This window comes from Uranotaenia lowii, chromosome 1, assembly GCF_029784155.1.
Source record: "Uranotaenia lowii strain MFRU-FL chromosome 1, ASM2978415v1, whole genome shotgun sequence".
In the NCBI taxonomy this organism is placed as follows: domain Eukaryota; kingdom Metazoa; phylum Arthropoda; class Insecta; order Diptera; family Culicidae; genus Uranotaenia; species Uranotaenia lowii.
The window spans coordinates 130,666,578-130,685,148 of NC_073691.1; the positions used below are offsets into that span (position 1 = coordinate 130,666,578).

Below are 18,571 nucleotides of genomic sequence, written 5' to 3' on the forward strand. Positions count from 1 at the left end.
TCTTGGATTTATATAAACAACTACTAAAGCAAGTTTCATCGAAGTTAGAAACAATCCTAACGTTTCAAAGTCATCAGATGTCGTTAGTTGAATATTTTCAAAATTAAATTCCTCTTTGAGGAATATTCCTACGCCTCCAAATCCATCATTACGAGGAGCTAAGAGGCGATGATAACCTTGTATATTCCACCTTAAAGTGTTTATTTGATCTGGTTTCAGCCAGATCTCAGATATTAATGCCGCTTCAAAGTTATGAGTAACCAGTTCATGTGTTAGCTCGTTTTTGTTTCTGTTAAGACTCTGTATATTTGCTTGTAATATTTTGAACATGTTAAGAACAGTCACCCGATATTCCTCCCAATTTATTAAGTTCACCCATTATGCATGCTGTTATTTCTCCTCCTGTTTTACCATGGGGCTTTGTAATAGTTTCTAATTTCATATTAACAGTTGCTATTAATTTCTTCCACTCTTCTTGTGATTGTTTTTTCACCGATTCTTCTATTTCTTTCTTCAACCTCTCTAGCTCTCCAGTTTTGTATTTGTTCCACAGTCCCATACCTCTAGGTTCTTCTTACATTTTCCTCTTTTTCGCAAAATCGTTGTGATTCATTCCTAATAGACCTGCTACTCCTGGCACTATTTCTGTTCCTTCCTTAGGTTTACTTTCCTTTCTGGCTCTATTTCTATTATCGTTGTAACTCCTTTCATTGTTCTTTTGCTGTAGTTGTTGGGGGAATCCTTGGCCTCTAGCTGCTACTTTGGAGAATGATTCTGCTGGTGTGGGAAATTCTTCCGAAATTCTCAAGACATCAAATAAATTTTCTGTAGGAATTTCGTAATACTGTTTAGCTTCTTGGTAAGTCATACTTTTTTTTGCCATTATTGTTTGTATATTAACTTCCTTTGTCCATCTAGGGCATATTTTGTCAGTCGTTTTATGGCTACTGTTATCACAATACATACATTTCAAAATATTACAGGAATTGTCGGCTGAATGCTCTGTCGCACAGTTTGAACACTTCTCTACGGACGCTTTACAATTTTTAGACAAATGATTGTAACGTAGACATTTAAAACAAATCACTGGTTTTCTAACATACGGTTGTACTCTATGAATTACGGAATAAATACTAATGTCATTTGGTAAAATATTACTACGGAAAACTACACCCATTTTATATGTTGGTTCTTTTTTTTTTGTCCTTGTATCGATGCATTCTAAAGACAGACTCAACTTCCACTTTTGCCTTGATGAAATTTTTTACCTCGTCATCCTTCAGTTCTAATGGAATTCCGGAAATAACTCCTGTTACCGTGACAAATTGTTTTGGTACATATGCCTTATAGCCTTTCAAATTTAGATTTTTACAGTTGGCTAGCCTATTTGCATCCTTAATGTTCCCAACATAAACCGTCACCTTATTTTTACCTGTTTTCTTAATGTCGTCAATTGATTTGTCAAACCCGTGTTGATGTAATAAAATTCCTATTTGTAGTCTATTTACTACTTTCCGTCTCTCCGTGTCCGTGTTCTCGACTACCACTCTGTACGGCCGACAATCACCCGGTTGGTAATTATAGTTGATGTAGGTCCTTCCATTTCCTGTTCTGTTGTTGTTGTTGTTTTCCTTTTCGTTGGTTTGTGTTGCCGAAATCTCGTCATCCATTCGCTCTATCGATTCGGAACTCCTTGTCAGTTGTGTGAGGTTAGGTATTCATGCTACTCCATCAGGAGCAGCATCCTGCTCACTCATTTTTTGGACGAACACCAAACTCTACTGCACTTGTGAGACGATCACCGTTAATATCACAGATTATACATCACAGCTCGTTATTATCACAGGTTTTATGTTTTTATTACAGACGACAAATTAAAATTTTATTAAAAATTTTCCGCATACAAAAAAACACATCCACTCTATCGACGTAAACATCCGAAGACCGTCAATTGAGTTTGACGGAACAAGAGGCTCAACAGTCACAGTCTTTTGACTAATGACGATGACTGATGCCAACCCTGCTGAAAACTCACGCACGCTCTTTTTTTTAACTCAAAATTAAGTATGACCGAGGTTCAAAACATAGTTCGATTCTATGAACTTAAAGTTAATTACCCTTTTTTCCTCCTTGCGATGGATCAAAACGGAGTTCGAACTGCGAACTCAAAATTGATCCCTTTTTTTCCTTCGGCGAGGGATCAAAGCTGAGTTCGACCTTATGAACTAAAAATTGAACTCTCTTTGTTAGACTGAAAACACTTAGCGAGTTCAGTCCGAACCGAAACAGCAACCAACGAACACGTCGCAAAATTATGTCGTTCCGGAACAATTACCGGAAGACTATGAAGGAACTTCATAATGAAATGCATGTTCACCGTGTCAGCGTAAAATTCTGTCCGTCATTGTCATCATATGGTGAGCGGCTTGGAATGTCCGGAAACTTTCGGATGTTGTTTACTTCCCGTGGGAAGTAACATCCGGAAGTTTTCTTTGACCGGGAATGTCAAAACTTTCCACCGCTCTGTTATTGCAATGCAATGTACCGGAACAGCAACATCCGGGTACAACAAATTTTAATCATCATTCAATTCCTTGAAAATCAGCTACCCTCGAAAAAAAAGGATAAATTCGAGTTCGGCTGCCGAACTTAGTTATTGAGTATGCCTATCGGAACTTAGTTTTGCTATTGCCCAGTCGAACTCAAAGTTAAGGGAAGCCACCGAAGTGCTGTTTTGAACCAAAACTACTTAATTTTGAGTTTAAAAAAAGAGCGTGCGGACGAATTCCCACCCTCTTAACTTGCTCAGCAATGGGAAAAGACCGTGATTGGATTCGCAGCCAATCACCGCTGTAAAGAAAGCAAACGCAACAACAAATAATCTGTGACCCCCTTCCCAATGCCCCAGTTATGTCATCATCCCTCTAGTGTTTCCGGTCCAAAATACCTGAGACGATTTAGTTAAATAGGTACGTTCATTGGATCCTTTTTATTTCGGCCTCTACTGTCGTGTGTTAGTTTTAAGATTTCGTTTCTGTTTCGATTTTTCAACTGCTAGTGCTAGTGGAGACGCTTGGTTTTTCGTTCGCTTTACGGTGCGCTCGATAATGGAATTTTCTCAATACAAATGGTTTGAATTTTCATTGCGGGGGTGGAGATAGGCTACTTTTCCGGCTCGCCAGTCCAAACTACGTCGATTGCATGTAAAATTATTGTCGTAGGACGAAATTTTCAAATTGCAACATATGCGGCCTTCTTGAATCTAGTTCAACTTCGTACCGGAACTACCCGATACGAAGACCTAATCGAGAAGTTAAACCAACAACTCTCTTTTCCGCGATTTTACAATGCAGCCTTGTCTTCCCCTTCCAAACCCGAGTTCAAAGACCAAACCTTTTCTCTTCCAAACTTAGGTGCACAAAGGCATCCCGAAAGAGGTCATTCACCTGATGCACAACAAGTTTGCGGTCGGTGATCATCTGGAAGATGACTCTCTAAACCATACTTTCTACTCCAAAAACGTGTCGGGTGATCGAATAAAGGGTGATACGGTCAAAATTTGGTCAAAATCAACTTGACGTATTTCTTTCAATTTTACATTTAAAAAACCTGAGCACCCCTCATTTTGAAGGTGTGTATGTGTTTGTAGAATGTTGCACTTATTTTGATTTTGGAATTCACTCTTTAGTTGTCAAAATGCCGTTCAAGGAAGAAGAGCAGCGTATCAAAATTTTGCTCGCGCATCGCGAAAATCCGAGCTACTCGCACGCAAAGCTGGCAAAATCGCTAAAAGTTGCCAAATCAACCGTTACAAATGTAATTTAAGTGTTTGGGGAACGTTTGTCGACAGCCAGGAAGTCTGGATCGGGGGTAAATCGAAAATCGGAAGCCGCTGAGACGTCAAAGAGAGCTGCCGGTAGTTTCAAGCGAAACCCTAACTTCTATCTCCGAGATGCCGCAAATAAGTTGGGTGTATCGTCTACAACCGTGCATCGAGCCAAAAAACGAGCCGGACTATCGACTTACAAGAAGGTAGTGACTCCAAATCGCGATGATAAACAAAATACGACGGTCAAAGCGCGATCCCGGAGGCTGTACACGACGATGCTGACGAAGTTTGACTGCGTGGTAATGGACGACGAAACCTACGTCAAAGCCGACTACAAGCAGCTTCCGGGACAGGAGTTTTATACGGCAAAAGGAAGAGGAAAGGTAGCAGATATTTTCAAGCACATGAAACTGTCAAAGTTCGTGAAGAAATATCTGGTTTGGCAAGCCATCTGTATCTGTGGCTTGAAAAGAAGCATTTTCATAGCTTCCGGGACTGTCAACCAAGAAATTTACGTGAAAGAGTGTTTGAATAAACGTCTGCTGCCTTTCCTGAAGAAACACGGTTGTTCCGTACTGTTTTGGCCGGATTTGGCATCTTGCCATTACGGTAAAAAGGCCATGGAGTGGTACGCCGCCAACAACGTGCAGGTGGTTCCCAAGGACCAGAACCCTCCCAACACGCCAGAACTCCGCCCAATTGAGAAATACTGGGCTATTGTCAAGCGGAACCTAAAGAAGACCGAAAAACTGCTAAGGACGATTAGCAGTTCAAGGCAAACTGGCTTTCTGCGGCGAAGAAGGTGGACAAGGTGGCTGTACAAAATCTGATGGCAGGGGTTAAGCGTAAGGCCCAGCAATTCGGATTTGGAAAAGCGGAAGCCTAACTGAATATTTTTCCTTAATTTTATACTAACTAAACTTGAGAAAGAAATTTAATTTGATTTTTTAAATAAACGATTTCCACTATTTACACGCGTTTTCCTTGACCAAATTTTGACCGTAACACCCTTTACATCTACAGGCGCGCTTTTGATGTTAATGATGATCAAGTTAATGATTATTTTTTTAAGGTGGTACCTGGCAGGGGGATTTATTCGCTCAACTTTCTTCGTTGATTTTACTCTTCGAAATCTTTATTTTAATTTTATGTTCTATGTGGAGGTACTTTATAAATAATTAATACTATTATTATTGTTTCATTTTATTTAGTTTCTTATTGGCTCTTAATTGATTAATTTAAAGGTTTTCAAGGAATTTCTGTTGTTGGTCTTACGAGTAAATAGTTACATGATAAAATTGGTAATGATAATTGATTTTTCCCAACTAAAATGTTAAAAAGATCTGTTCAATCTCGAATGTATTGGCCACCCTGAGAATAAGGTAAACGCCTGAAAGAAGACAAGCAGTTTGAACCTTGCAATCTTTGCTGTAATGATGCCAGATATTTTGTGTTCCTGCATTGTAGAAAATTTGCGAGAAAAGTTGTAATCTTAAATAGAAATGAAATAAAAACTCTCTTTTCGTGCTCGACCGTGCTTAAAACAAGTTGTTTTTTACCTTTAACCCGACATGGTCTGCCCAAACAAGATCCAATTTATCATAAATTTTCAATAAAATTAAAGGAAACAGCATCACAGAAAATCATCAAAGACGTACTTTTATTTCCGTTGTTCGGATACAATCTTACATTTATTTTCCACTTGTACAAACGCGACTGATATCTCCAAGATTCGTTAACAGAATGACGCGCTTTACGCTGTCTCTTTCGTTCTCTCATAATTTTAGTTCTAGCTCTCATTCCATATTCTGACAGCATTACGAGTGTACACGATAAAGAACATACTTTCGATTTTTCTTAAGCGTGTTAATCATTACCAAATGCAATCATGCTTTTACTCATTTTTGGATATTTATCTTTCTTCCACATGTAATCACTACAGTTATGTAATGACTTTTGAAATTGGCTATATTCCCAGATTGCAACCACATCTAAACAGTGCATTGAAGTGAGATTTGCTGATTTTTAAAATTTACTGTTAAGAAGTTATGGGTTATTTTAAATTTTTCTTAGGTGGGAGACATATTTTCAAAAAAATTACAGATCCACAATTCTAAAAAAAACTTACAAACAATTATTTAAGGCTATAAATAGGCAATAAAATGATAGACTATCACATTTGATCAGTTTTGAGACCCTACAATGACCGTAACGGCGCTTAGACTGATTGTTCGGAATTACCCCTTGTTCATAAATAATTACCCCACTTAGCCCTACCAACATGGTGTCGTTATATTGATAGCTGAATGATCATTAATTATGATGATTGCCTATTTTTGGACAAATCAGAACTAAAAATCGTTCAAGATTTTGGATATTCCACATCAGCTTTTGATACGTAAATTTTATTTTTATAAAGTTTAATAAATATTTTATGAGATGACTTTGCGGCAACTATAAAAAATTAAACAGAACAAAATCTATCATCGTTATTGATCAGGTTTCTTCTTGGTGCTGCCGAGGCGTTCTTGAATTTCTTGTAAACTTAGACCTTTGGTTTCTATTACACAAAGAAGTGTGAACACAAAAGCAGCTGCACAGACAATGGCAAAAATCCAAAACGACCACTGCAAGCCAAAGGTTTCTCCGATCAGTAAGAAGAATCGAAGAGCTAAAAAGTCTAGGATCCACGTGACAGAAATGTTGATCATGTTCCCTACTGCCTTAACGTCGTGGGCAAAAATTTCCGAAGCAATGGCCCACGGAACGGGTCCAAAGCCGAAGTTGAAAATGGCAATGAAAGCAAGCATTCCCGTGAGGGGCATCCAAGATATGTTATGCTGCGGGACATCGTTCATTTGGACCATCATGAAGTATGCTCCTAAGATACCAAGACTTACTGTCAATCCCAATGCTGAGCTCATCAGAACTGGTTTTCGACCTACTCGGTCTACAAATAGAAGCGTCAACAAGCAGCTGACCACTTGTACTATACCCAACATAATTGTTGAAATTTCCGGAGCTAAAGATATGTTGGCCTCGTCGAAAATCAGCTCACTATTCGACAAAATGCAATCTATTCCTGTCCATTGTTGAAACGATAGAAGGAAGAAACTAATTATTAGGGCTCGAAGGTTTGCACGATTTGTGAATAGGCTTCGCAAGACATTGGACTTCTGGTGGTCTTGTTCCTGGTGAAGGTGTTTCTTAATCAACTCTTTTTCTTGTTCGACATCTTCCACTGAATGTCCGTCACGTAGATACATCAACACCTCTGTTGCTTTATAGTCCAAATTGTTTGCCACGTAGAAGTGCGGCGTTTCCGGCATGTAATAGAACAGCACGGTGAACAATATGGTAACAGCCAAGCATATCCACTGACACACGAAATAGGACACGAATGGTCCTATGCAGTACACATACAGTATTCCCACTGCAAAAAAAAAACAAAAACGGATGATATCCTTAAACTGAATTTTAACCATCCAACGGCTACCTACACGTTTGACCTATCTGCAGAAATGACCCAAGAATTCCGCGGTACTTGTCACTGGCTATTTCTCCAATGTACATAGTGAGCGCAATCAAAATCCAACCGTTTCCGAAGCCCAAAACAAACCGTCCAACGATCATGACCGCCACCGATTTTGCCACTACTAGCAAAATCCAGCCTATCAGATGTAACGGCCCACTCAGCAAAAGCGCCAACCTGCGACCTTTCCAATCGGCCAAATATCCTGCAGCAAAGGGCCCAAAAAAGCCACCCACCGCTAGAATCGAATTGATCCACGATTGCTCAGCCTCCACTATCGGATAGCCAACCGGATTCTCCAGGGTTGAGTTGCTTAGTAGATTGGCAAACATCGGCGATGGCCACCCGAGTGCCGTCCCCATACCAATGGCTGAGATATTGGCTTCAAAGAATTAGATCAGTTACATAAATAACATGAACTTAGAAGTGTTTCGGTGCAATCTTACCAACGGCTGCTACCAGGAACTCCCGAAATGTTGCCTTTGACCGATGCATTGTGCTTCCGCTGTTTGAATGGCCGCTCTAGTGAAAGCGTACATTCACTCGCAAACATCGGTGGTGGGAACAACTGATATGGCAAATATTCATTAGACAGAACACAGCCATCTTTCCCGTTCATATGATACTGGGAACACAGTTGAAGTGGTTTGGAAAACGTGATTCCAGCTTTGAACAGGGGCGTTATCGAGGTATTCTCGGCTTTTTTTTGTCCTTTTTTGAAGTATGTCTTTATTCGCACCAATTCATCATTACATTTATATTACATTGTTACATTAAATTAGGTGTTCAGTTCAATAATGAACTGTCCTGAGCCCTATAGTTTAGTAATCACTAAAATTTATTTATTCGACTTAAATTTGCTGAGCGCAATCAAGTATTTAATGTAGGAGAACATTCTTTAATGTCAAAAATATTTTAAACTTACAACTAAAAACTATCCTAAAATTAAACTAATTAAAAAAAGGACGAATCTCTGCGATGGAAGACAGCATCGATTTGCCTCTGAAGTTGGAGAAGATGTTGATCTCTTCGATAGATTCAATGCCCGCAATCCGATGAAGATCTTCGGTGCTGTGCCAAGGTGGAAGCCGCAAAATCATTTTCAGAACCTTGTTCTGAGTCCTCTGGATCAGAGATGTTAAAATCGCGAGTCTACATACTCGCACTTAGCCCTTCTTTGCAAAACGATTTTATTTCGTTAAACTCAAACTGCAATGATGCTATCGAAAGTTCAACTCGGAAAGCATCAGGAAGTAAGCTTCGGGTAAACTCGGCAGGAGGAAACAGCAATCGGGGGAAACATCAGTCATGGAAATTTGTAGAAAAAGTTCTCGGATTGACCGCTGTGTGGCGCTTCAAGCACTTGATTCCCAATTTTTTTAGTTCGTTTTGTTGCTCAACTATAATCAAACTTTCTGTCAAAATTTGGCGAAATTTCATCAAGATTTGTAAAAGTTATGTAAGATTTAATACATGTCCATTCGAGAAATCGAGTAGTTTTATACTAAACTAGAATGAGTAAAATAATTATGAATTGTGTACTCATTTATTTAGATTTGAAGACAACTGACAACTGAATAATTTAAATGATATTTCAACATGGGTGTACGGAATATTTTTTATATGTTGGTTATCCACCATGGGTGCACGGATACACCGCAGTTTCTGCCCAAGTATGTATTCACATGCATTCTTAGATTATTAGGTTCGACAAACTTCCAATGGAAGTTCACTTACAGGTATTGCGGCACCCGTGTATATACCTGACCAACTGGCAACTGATTGAACATTCTTATTATAAGAGGAAACACATCTTACCTGTCGGCAACTTATGGGGTTTGAAGCCCAGAGTTTTCTTGCCGATACCGGGAATCGAACCCAGTACGCCTGGCATACCTAGACCAGACTCGCGCCAGCCTATCTGATAAACCACATCGGCGCTAAGATATTTCAACATGGGTGCACGGATTGGCAGTAAATTTGCCGTTGAAAATTATATAGAAATAAATAGTTTTCAACTTGCTTCAGAACACAAAATATTTTTGAGTTAGATATGATAGGTATTTGAAATGCAATATTGATTTGAAAAACTTTTAGGGGAAAACAAATCAACGTGTATATTTGACAATGTTGATTCATTATTTTTATTTTCACTGGTTTCCGTCACACGACATAACTTGATGCATACAATTCCTAAAATTCTCTCGGTCCATGGTAACCGTTTTCCAATTTCTTGGATGTTTATCAGATCTTATCAGATAAATATACGATTGCAAAAACCTTTTTTTAAATTATAAATAAATAAATTTATTATTTCGAGATATAATTAAAATATTTTTTTTCCGGGAATGAAAAACGGAACTTAAAATAAAAATCGTTATTTTAATCATTATGTCTCAACATGAAAGACATGGTTTCAACTTTGGTTTAGTTAAGATTTGTAAAAATGCTTTTTAAAAATTTGCAAAAAGTCCAATATTTGATTAAAACGCAGTGAACCCGTGCACCTATAGTGAAAAACCATGTATTTAACACAATTTTTCAATTGAATCTATACAAGTCTTTATTCTTTACCTTTAACGTGCAAAAAAATTGATTTTGGATTAATGGCGGTGAATCCGTGCACCCATGGTGAATTGCTCTACTTATAGAAAAAGTATGCTTCAAAACCTACAATCTCAGGTATAATTAATAGGCAACGTGTTGAAAAATTTCAGAGCGGTGGATACTAGAAAATATCTACTAAAACAAAATTTAAGTGAAACCGTGCACCCATGGTCAATACCCATAGCAATCTAACATGATTTTATAATTAATTTGATAATGTGTTTTAATTTTTTGGTAATTATTTGAAATATTCATTTTATGACATACACGCATTCGCCAACTATGCGAAAATGAGGTGATTCTGTGCACCCATGGTGAAAAAATATTTCCATTTTATAATACTTACTTACTTACACTGAACAAAATCGGGCTATAAGGTTTATTGGGAATTCTAGTGATTTCGCACTAAAGGAAAATCCAATACTTTTTATCAGTTAGACGCATGATTTAATTTATAAGAAATTCCAATGAATAAAATAGAGAGCAAAACTAATAAATTTTATTGTTTAACCTTGTGTAATGAATCGTTCTATCATGGTAATAAAATATGCCTGGTATTTCAAATTATTTTATTCTAATTTCTCATCATGAATAAATTCACAAATTTATCTCGATGTTTAACATTTATTGCAGCAATCTAACTTTAAAAAATACTTCCAGAAATAGATAATTTAAACTGCACTGCACTTTAACACTTCTTGTTATACAAATGGGATGCAGCTACTTTGCGTGATGCATGTTTATCCGGCGCAAAACCCTGATTCAGTCTGGGGTGCTGACGACGAACAAACTTGTCGAGAAGTTTCCTGTTCCAGATGCAATTTATGACTCCTTTATATCCGCTCGACTCGGCATATTCGAATCATTGAACACATTGAATTTTAAACACGATTCACACAATTTTACGTTTTTCGGGTGAGTTCATGTTTTCTGAAAAAAAATCCGCATATAGAATTTCAAAAGAAATAAGTCTTCAAAAAATATGAATTACCTATGGCAAAGAACAGAACTGTGCTCGAGATCGTGCTTTCTGAGCTCCGGGGCGGTTTTTCTGCGCTGTTGTCCGGCATTCCAAGGCCCACAATGATTTACCTGTTGGGATAAATTCCAAAATATTAACAACCAAGCCGTTCAGCCATTAAATCTTTTCGCGGTTCCACTTACCTTCATAAATTTTTGGCTAATGTCGCGGCGATGGAGTTCAGCTGGTTAAATCTTATGGCGAAACATTACTGGTACCGAAGTACAAATAAAATCGTTCTTCTGGGTTTGTTTCCCGAACAATAATGAAACCTGTTTCTTCTTAACCAACGATTCAGTCTCGATAATATGTATATAAACTTCAAAATGATGAAATGTAAAGGAATTTTATATACATTTCGCTAGGTATAACAAGTGACTGAAATTCATTGGATTTTTCTGTATTTTGTATTGGATTTATTGTTAACTTCTATCACACACTGAACGTTAAAATTCATTGGATTGACCCTTTAAACTTTATTGCCAGATTTCGTTCAGTGTACTTAATGATCCCGCGCCGATCCTCCGGTGCATAGGGCCGTGGTAAAAGACCTCCACTGTTGACGATCCGGAGCCAGCGTCTTCACCTGGTCCCAGTCAAGATTTTCGTCGACAGTTCGGATTTCAGCGGCTAGGCTTCGCCGCCACGAGTTTCTGGGCCTGCCTCTTCTTCGATGACCTTCTGGATTCCAATCTAGCGCCTCTCTGCAAATCTCGTTTTCATCTTTTCGCAGCGTGTGCCCAATCCATCTCCACTTACGTTCTCGAATCTCGATTTCTAGCGCCCTTTGATGACACCGGCGATGTAGTTCCTCATTCGAGATCCAGTTGCCAGGCCACCAAGCGCGGATGATATTCCGCAGGCAGCGGTTTACAAATACTTGCAGTTTTCGCGTCGTCACCGCATATGTGCACCAAGTTTCGCACCCGTACAGCAATACGGATTTGACGTTTGAGTTGAAGATTCGGATTTTTGTTCGTAGAGAGATCTGGCGTGACCGCCAGATGTTTCGGAGACTCGCAAACGCAAATCGGGCCTTTCTGATCCGGGTTTCGATGTCTTTCCTGGTACCACCATCAGGCGTTATCTGGCTACCAAGATACTGGAAGCACTCCACTTTCTCAACTTGTTGCCCAGCTACCATGAAACTGGAGGGATTTCCTGTGTTGATCTCCATCGACTTGGTCTTTCCGACATTGACTTTGAGACCTGCTGCCTTGGAACTTTCGGTGAGGTCGTCGAGTTTGCTCTGCATATCCGGTTGCGTTTGGGCGAGCAAAACAATATCGTCTGCCAGGTCAAGGTCGTTCAGATGCTCCATTGTTGAAGGATTCCACGGCAATCCTCGGTTCGGTGCACAGTCGATCGATCCAGTCAGAATCTCATCCATTACGATTAGAAAAAGTAGCGGTGATAAAATACATCCTTGTCTCACTCCAGCAGTTACCGGGATTGGTTCGGACAAGACACCATCGTGCAAGACCTTGCATGAAAATGCCTCGTATTGTGCTTCGATGAGATGGACTAGTTTCTCTGGGACCCCTCGTCGCCTTAGAGCCGCCCAGATGTTTTCATGGTTGAGTCGGTCGAATGCTTTTTCGAAATCAACGAACACCAGCAGAAGAGAGTCCTGGAATTCGTTGATTTGTTCCAGTATGATTCGTAGCGTTGTGATGTGGTCCACACATGATCGTCCGGATCGGAATCCAGCTTGTTGCCGTCGGAGTGTAGCGTCGATTTTCTCCTGGATCCTGTTCAGGATCACTTTGCAGAGTACTTTAAGGGTTGTACAGATCAACGTTATGCCTCGCCAGTTACCGCACTCTGTCAGGTCTCCTTTCTTCGGGACCTTTACGAGGATACCCTGCATCCAGTCGGCCGGGAATGTTGCAGTATCCCAGATGTCAGCGAAAAGACGGTGCAACATTTGTGCTGACAGGGCAGGGTCGGCTTTCAGCATTTCAGCAGGGATACAATCGATCCCAGGTGCTTTGTTGGATTTCATGTTTTTGATTGCCGCTTCTATTTCAGCCAGCGAGGGCGCTTCCGAGTTGACGCCATTTATGCGACTTACTGTAGGCGCCTCGAGCTGCGGGTTCTGTTGGCCATCGCTATTCGTGACTCGGAAGAGTTGTTCGAAGTGCTCAGTCCATCGTTTGAGCTGATCTGTTCGATCGGTCAATAACTGACCTGCTCGGTCTTTCAGCGGCATTCTTGCATTAGTCCTTGCACCACTGAGGCGGCGAGAAATGTCATAAAGTAATCGGATATCTCCATTGGCGGCGGCTCTTTCCCCCTCTTCGGCTAGGGAGTTTGTCCAGGCTCTCTTGTCTCGTCTACAAGCTCGTTTAACTGCCTTTTCCAGCTCCGCATATCGTAAGCGGGCGGCTGATTTGGCTGACCCGGTACATGCCTGCTCAATTCCGACTTTCGCCTTTCTCCGATCATCGACCATCCTCCAAGTTTCATCCGACATCCATTCACTTCTTCTTCCACAAACTTTACCGAGAGTACCATGGCTCGTCGTGATAAAGGCATTCTTGATTCCACACCACTGTTCTTCGACTGTTCCGTCTGTCGGCAGCTCCGAGGCTCGGGATTCTAGCTGTTCAACGTATGCCCTTTTCACCTCTGGATTCTCCAACCGGCGGACGTCGTATCGACACCCGACTTTCTCCTCGCGCCGTTGGACACGCGCAACTCTCAGTCGTATCTCGCCAAGGACGAGGTGATGGTCAGATGCAATGTCTGCGCTTCGCTTGTTGCGGACATCAAGAAGGCTCCTTCTCCATTTTCGGCTGATGCAGATGTGGTCAATTTGATTTTCTGTTCGGCCATCTCGGGATACCCAAGTGACCTTATGTGCTGGTCGATGGGGGAAGAGCGATCCACCGATCACCATGTTGTTGTTGCCACAAAATTCTACAAACAGCTCTCCGTTTTCGCTCATCTGTCCTAAGCCATGGCGCCCCATGATGCGCTCAAGGTCTTGATTGTCGGAGCCAATCTTTGCGTTGAAGTCGCCCAAATGGATTTGAATGTCACCCTTCGGAATTCTCTCTACCACGCTGTTCAGTTGACTGTAAAACTGCTCTTTCTCCTGCAAATCGGCAACGTCAGTTGGCGCATAACACTGGACCATTGTAAGGTTTCTAACCCGTGTTCTAAATCTGGCTACGATTATTCTTTCGTTTATCGGTTCCCATCTAATGAGGGCCGCGTAGGCCTGCGGGCTTAACAGGAAACCAACTCCTCGTTCCCGAGTAGCATGTTCTCCTCGTATGCCAGAGTAAAGCAGGACTTGCCCGGATTGAGTCTTGTGTTCTCCAGTATTAGGCCAACGGACTTCGCTCAGTCCCAGAATTTCAAGCTTGAGGCGGCTAGCTTCTCTAGCAAGTTGAGCCAGCTTGCCTTGTTGGGCAAGGGTTAAAACATTCCAAGTTCCAATTCGTGTCCGTGTTTTCATGCTAAAAGTCGTCGCCAAAGTTCCAGATCGGTCATTTCTTTCGGATTCCGTAACAAGTTTATGAATCGGGAGCAGTAGGTTGTTAGCCTAAAGTCCCTATCCCGCGATGGGGCTGCCATCTTGGACTTAGCTGGCGGGAGCCGCATTTCATAAATTCAGCCGCTTGCTGCAAGACAGACGCTGTTTGAGCCGCCCCTGACCTGGAGAACAGACGCTCGGTTGTTGTTGCACGCCGCCCCTGACCTGGGGAACAGACGCGTGCGGCCACCTTCTCAGTCTGCATGCGACCAAAGCATCCACCGGGGTTGGGTACCCGATCTCCGCTTAGGTTACTCGCACCCCAGCCGGCACCGCGGGGAGGTAGAGATAGGAGTTGTGAATAAGAGGTGATATGACCACTATGGGGTCTCGTGTTGCACATTATCCACCGTTTACCAGCCCATTTTATAATAATGATATCGAATAAATAACAAAATAATTTCAAGAGAAAAAAGTTAAAAATATTACGATATAATAAATTTTCCCCTTACCAGTCATTTTGACTGGTCGCGGTCCGAATAGGTATATTCAATTTGCCGGCCTTCTAGTGTTAAAATGTTTCAGATTCTTCAAAACAAAGGTGGCGCGTATTAGCCACAAGGGGCGTTATATGAACTTTTCCCCTAATGATTGGAACGAAGATAAAATCAATCTGCACACAGCAAGTTAAACTCGGAAGAAATCAGCCGAATGATTCTTTCCGAAGCGAGTTTACGCACCCCTGCTCTGGATGGCTTTTTTCCTCGTCGCACAGCAGCTAGACCAAATCGGAACTGCATACATTATCGCTGGTCGGAACACCTGTTTGTATATGAGCAACTTATTCCTCAGGCACAGCATTGATTTCCTGTTGATGAGAGAATAATTAGATTTAGTATATTTATTACATTTAGATTGAATATCTTCAATGTGATATTTAAAAGTAAGATTCCGATCAAGTGTAAGTCTAAAGTCCTTCATGTGATCAGACCATTCTAATGAAACCCCATTAAAAGTTATGGAATGATTTTCATGAGGTTTTAAAAATTGAGCTCTTGACTTATGGGGAAATAAAATAAATTGAGTTTTGGAAGCGTTTGGAAAAATTTTCCACATTTTCAAGTAATTCAAAAAGGAATTTAATTTTTTTTGCAATTTTCTGCGTACCACCCATAAATTCCAACCTTTGGCTGAAAGCAAAGTGTCGCCAGCAAATAAAATTCTGCCTTTTCCTTCTGAAAAACCAGGAAGATCAGAAGTAAAAATATTATATAAAATTTGCACAAATACACTGCCCTGAGGGACACCAGCTGTAATGAGTGTCTTTTCAGAGCATGAATTTCGATAGCTTACTTGTATAATTCGGCTAGTCAATTAATTTTGAATAATTTTGGTGAGATATACAGGAAAATCGAATCGAGCTAATTTAGCTACTAAACCTTTGCGCCAAATACTGTCAAAAGCTTTTTCAATATCTAGAAGAGCAACACCAGTTGAATAACCTTCAGATTTGCTGGCATTAATCATATTAGTTACACTCAAAAGTTGATGTGTAGTAAAATGTCCATGACGAAAACCAAATTGTTCATCAGGGAAAATAAAATTCTGATTAATGTGAATCATCATTCTATTCACAATAACTCTCTCAAATAGTATACTTAAAGAAGTAGGCAAACTAATTGGTCGATAACTTGAAGGTTCTGAAGCAATTTTCCAGGTTTCAAAATTGGAGTTACTTTGGCATTTTTCCATTTATTGGGAAAATAAGCCAAGTGAAAACATTTATTGAAGATTTTAAGTTAAAAATTTAAAGTGCTTTCAGACAACTTTTTGATAAGAATATAGAAAATTCCATCTTCCTCCGGAACTTTCATATTTTTAAATCTTTTGAAAATCAATTTTCATCAATATTTGTCTCACAAAAACTTTCAAATACATTTTGCTTAGCAAGAAAATCATCAAATTCTAGGAAAATTTAAGCATCAATTGAACATACAACGTTTAAATTAAAATCATGAGCTGACTCAAATTGTTGGGCTAATTTTTGAGCTTTCTCTGCGTTAGTTAAAAGAAGTTTATCTCCATCTTTCAAAGAAGGAATTGGCTTCTGGGGCTTTTTCAGAATTTTAGTTAATTTCCAAAATGGCTTTGAGTAGGGTTTTATGTTCTCTACTGCTTTTGCAAAATTTTCATTACAAATAAAATTTTAACGACATCTGATCTCTTCTTGAAGGTCGCAATAAATAAATTTCATCTAAGGATCCCTAAAGGGTGATACGGTCAAAATTTGGTCAAGGGATAACGCGTGTAAATCGGTGAAATCGTTTATTTAAAAAATAAAATAAAATTTCTTTTTCAAGTTTAATTTGTATGAAATTCAGGAAAAATATTCAGTTAGGCTTCCGCTTTTCCAAATCCGAATTGCCGGGCCTTACGCTAAACCCCTGCCATCAGATTTTGTAAAGCAACCTTGTCCACCTTCTTCGCCGCAGAAAGCCAGTTTGCCTTGAACTGCTGTACTGCAGTATTTCTCAATTGGGCGGAGCTCTGGCGTATTGGGAGGGCTCTTGTCCTTGGGAACCACCTGCACATTGTTAGCGGCGTACCACTCCATGGTCTTTTTACCGTAATGGCAAGATGCCAAATCCGGCCAAAATAGTGCGGAACAACCGTGTTTCTTCAGGAAAGGCAGCAGACGTTTATTCAAACACTCTTTCACGTAAATTTCTTGGTTGACAGTCCCGGAAGCTATGAAAATGCTGCTTTTCAAGCCACAGATACAGATGGCTTGCCAAACCAGATGTTTCTTCGCGAACTTTGACAGTTTCATGTGCTTGAAAATATCTGCTACCTTTCCCCTTCATTTTGCCGTATAAAACTCCTGTCCCGGAAGCTGCTTGTAGTCGGCTTTGACGTAGGTTTCGTCGTCCATTACCACGCAGTCAAACTTCGTCAGCATCGTCGTGTACAGCCTCCGGGATCGCGCTTGGCCGTCGTATTTTGTTTATTATCGCGATTTGGAGTCACTACCTTTTTGTAAGTCGATAGTCCGGCTCGTTTTTTGGCTCGATGCACGGTTGTAGACGATAAACCCAGCTTATTTGCGGCATCTCGGAGAGAGAAGTTAGGGTTTCGCTTGAAACCACCGGCAATTCTCTTTGTCGTCTCAGCGGCTTCCGGTTTTCGATTTCCCCCCGATCCAGACTTCCTGGCTGTCGACAAACGTTCCCCAAACACTTTAATTACATTTGTAACGGTTGGTTTGACAACTTTCAGCGATTTTGCCAGCTTTGCGTGCGGTGCGAGTAACTCGGTTTTTCGCGATGCGCGAGCAAAATTTTTATACGCTTGATAAGACGTTTTGACAACTGAAGAGTGAATTCCAAAATCAAAATAGGAGCAACATTCTACACACACACACCTTAAAAATGAGGGGTGTTCAGGTTTTTTAAATGCAAAATTAAAAGAAAAACGTCAAGTTGATATTGACCAAATTTTGACCGTATCACCCTTTAAGCAAAGCTGCTGCAGAAAATTTACTATGAATTAGTCAAGTATTTTCTTAACCTAAGAATTCATTTTTTGTTTACAAATTCCTTCGAAAAAGTTTCTAAGAGAACGAAATTAAAAATAATCCAAATTTTTAATAAACTGGAACAAGTTGGACAAAAGCAACTTGCATACAATCTTCATTTCTCAAAATAAAATACGAAAGGTTATCAATCCTCATCCTTTCCTGTTTCACTTTAACTCTTCCAACTGATTGAACTTTGGAAGAATTTATCATATTTTTCAGTAAAATACCTTTTTTTATGTTTCCCCCCCTGGATTTTCGAAAATAATCGAAGGGGGAGGAGTTAACAGATGAATTTGTTTTTATTTCCGGCCTGAACGTAGTTCAATATTAAGCTTGAGTTACTTTTTTAAAGTAAGGTTGCCAGAATTTTTTCAGCACGTATCTGAGACGAAAAAACCGTGTAAAATCAATTTTCATTTCTAAATTTACGACAAATAATCCGGGCAATATCCGGGCAAATTTTGTCATCACCCAGAAATGACTCAATAAAAATCAAGATAAAAAAATTAAAAAAAGTTTGT

At 40.0% G+C, this 18,571-nt stretch overlaps 1 protein-coding gene across 1 annotated transcript; it reads right to left on the bottom strand.

The window, feature by feature from the left end:
* Nucleotides 1-5,869: 5,869 nt before the first annotated feature.
* Nucleotides 5,870-7,896, bottom strand: LOC129738902 (facilitated trehalose transporter Tret1-like). Its single transcript, XM_055730234.1, has 3 exons — nucleotides 7,808-7,896; nucleotides 7,330-7,743; nucleotides 5,870-7,262 (listed from the first exon to the last, which is right to left on the bottom strand). The coding sequence occupies exons 1-3, from the start codon at nucleotides 7,854-7,856 to the stop codon at nucleotides 6,319-6,321; spliced, it is 1,407 nt and encodes a 468-aa protein (XP_055586209.1). The 5' UTR covers nucleotides 7,857-7,896; the 3' UTR covers nucleotides 5,870-6,318.
* Between the last annotated feature and the right edge of the window lie 10,675 nt (nucleotides 7,897-18,571).

Bases quoted from the DNA above. Each gene is read 5' to 3' on its own strand.
- LOC129738902 (XM_055730234.1), bottom strand. From the start codon at position 7,856: ATGCATCGGTCAAAGGCAACATTTCGGGAGTTCCTGGTAGCAGCCGTT. The intron at 7,744-7,807 runs GTAAGATTGCAC...AATTCTTTGAAG, and splicing joins GTTCCTGGTAGCAGCCGTTG to CCAATATCTCAGCCATTGGT. The intron at 7,263-7,329 runs GTAGGTAGCCGT...TTTTTTTTGCAG, and splicing joins TCTGCAGATAGGTCAAACGT to TGGGAATACTGTATGTGTAC.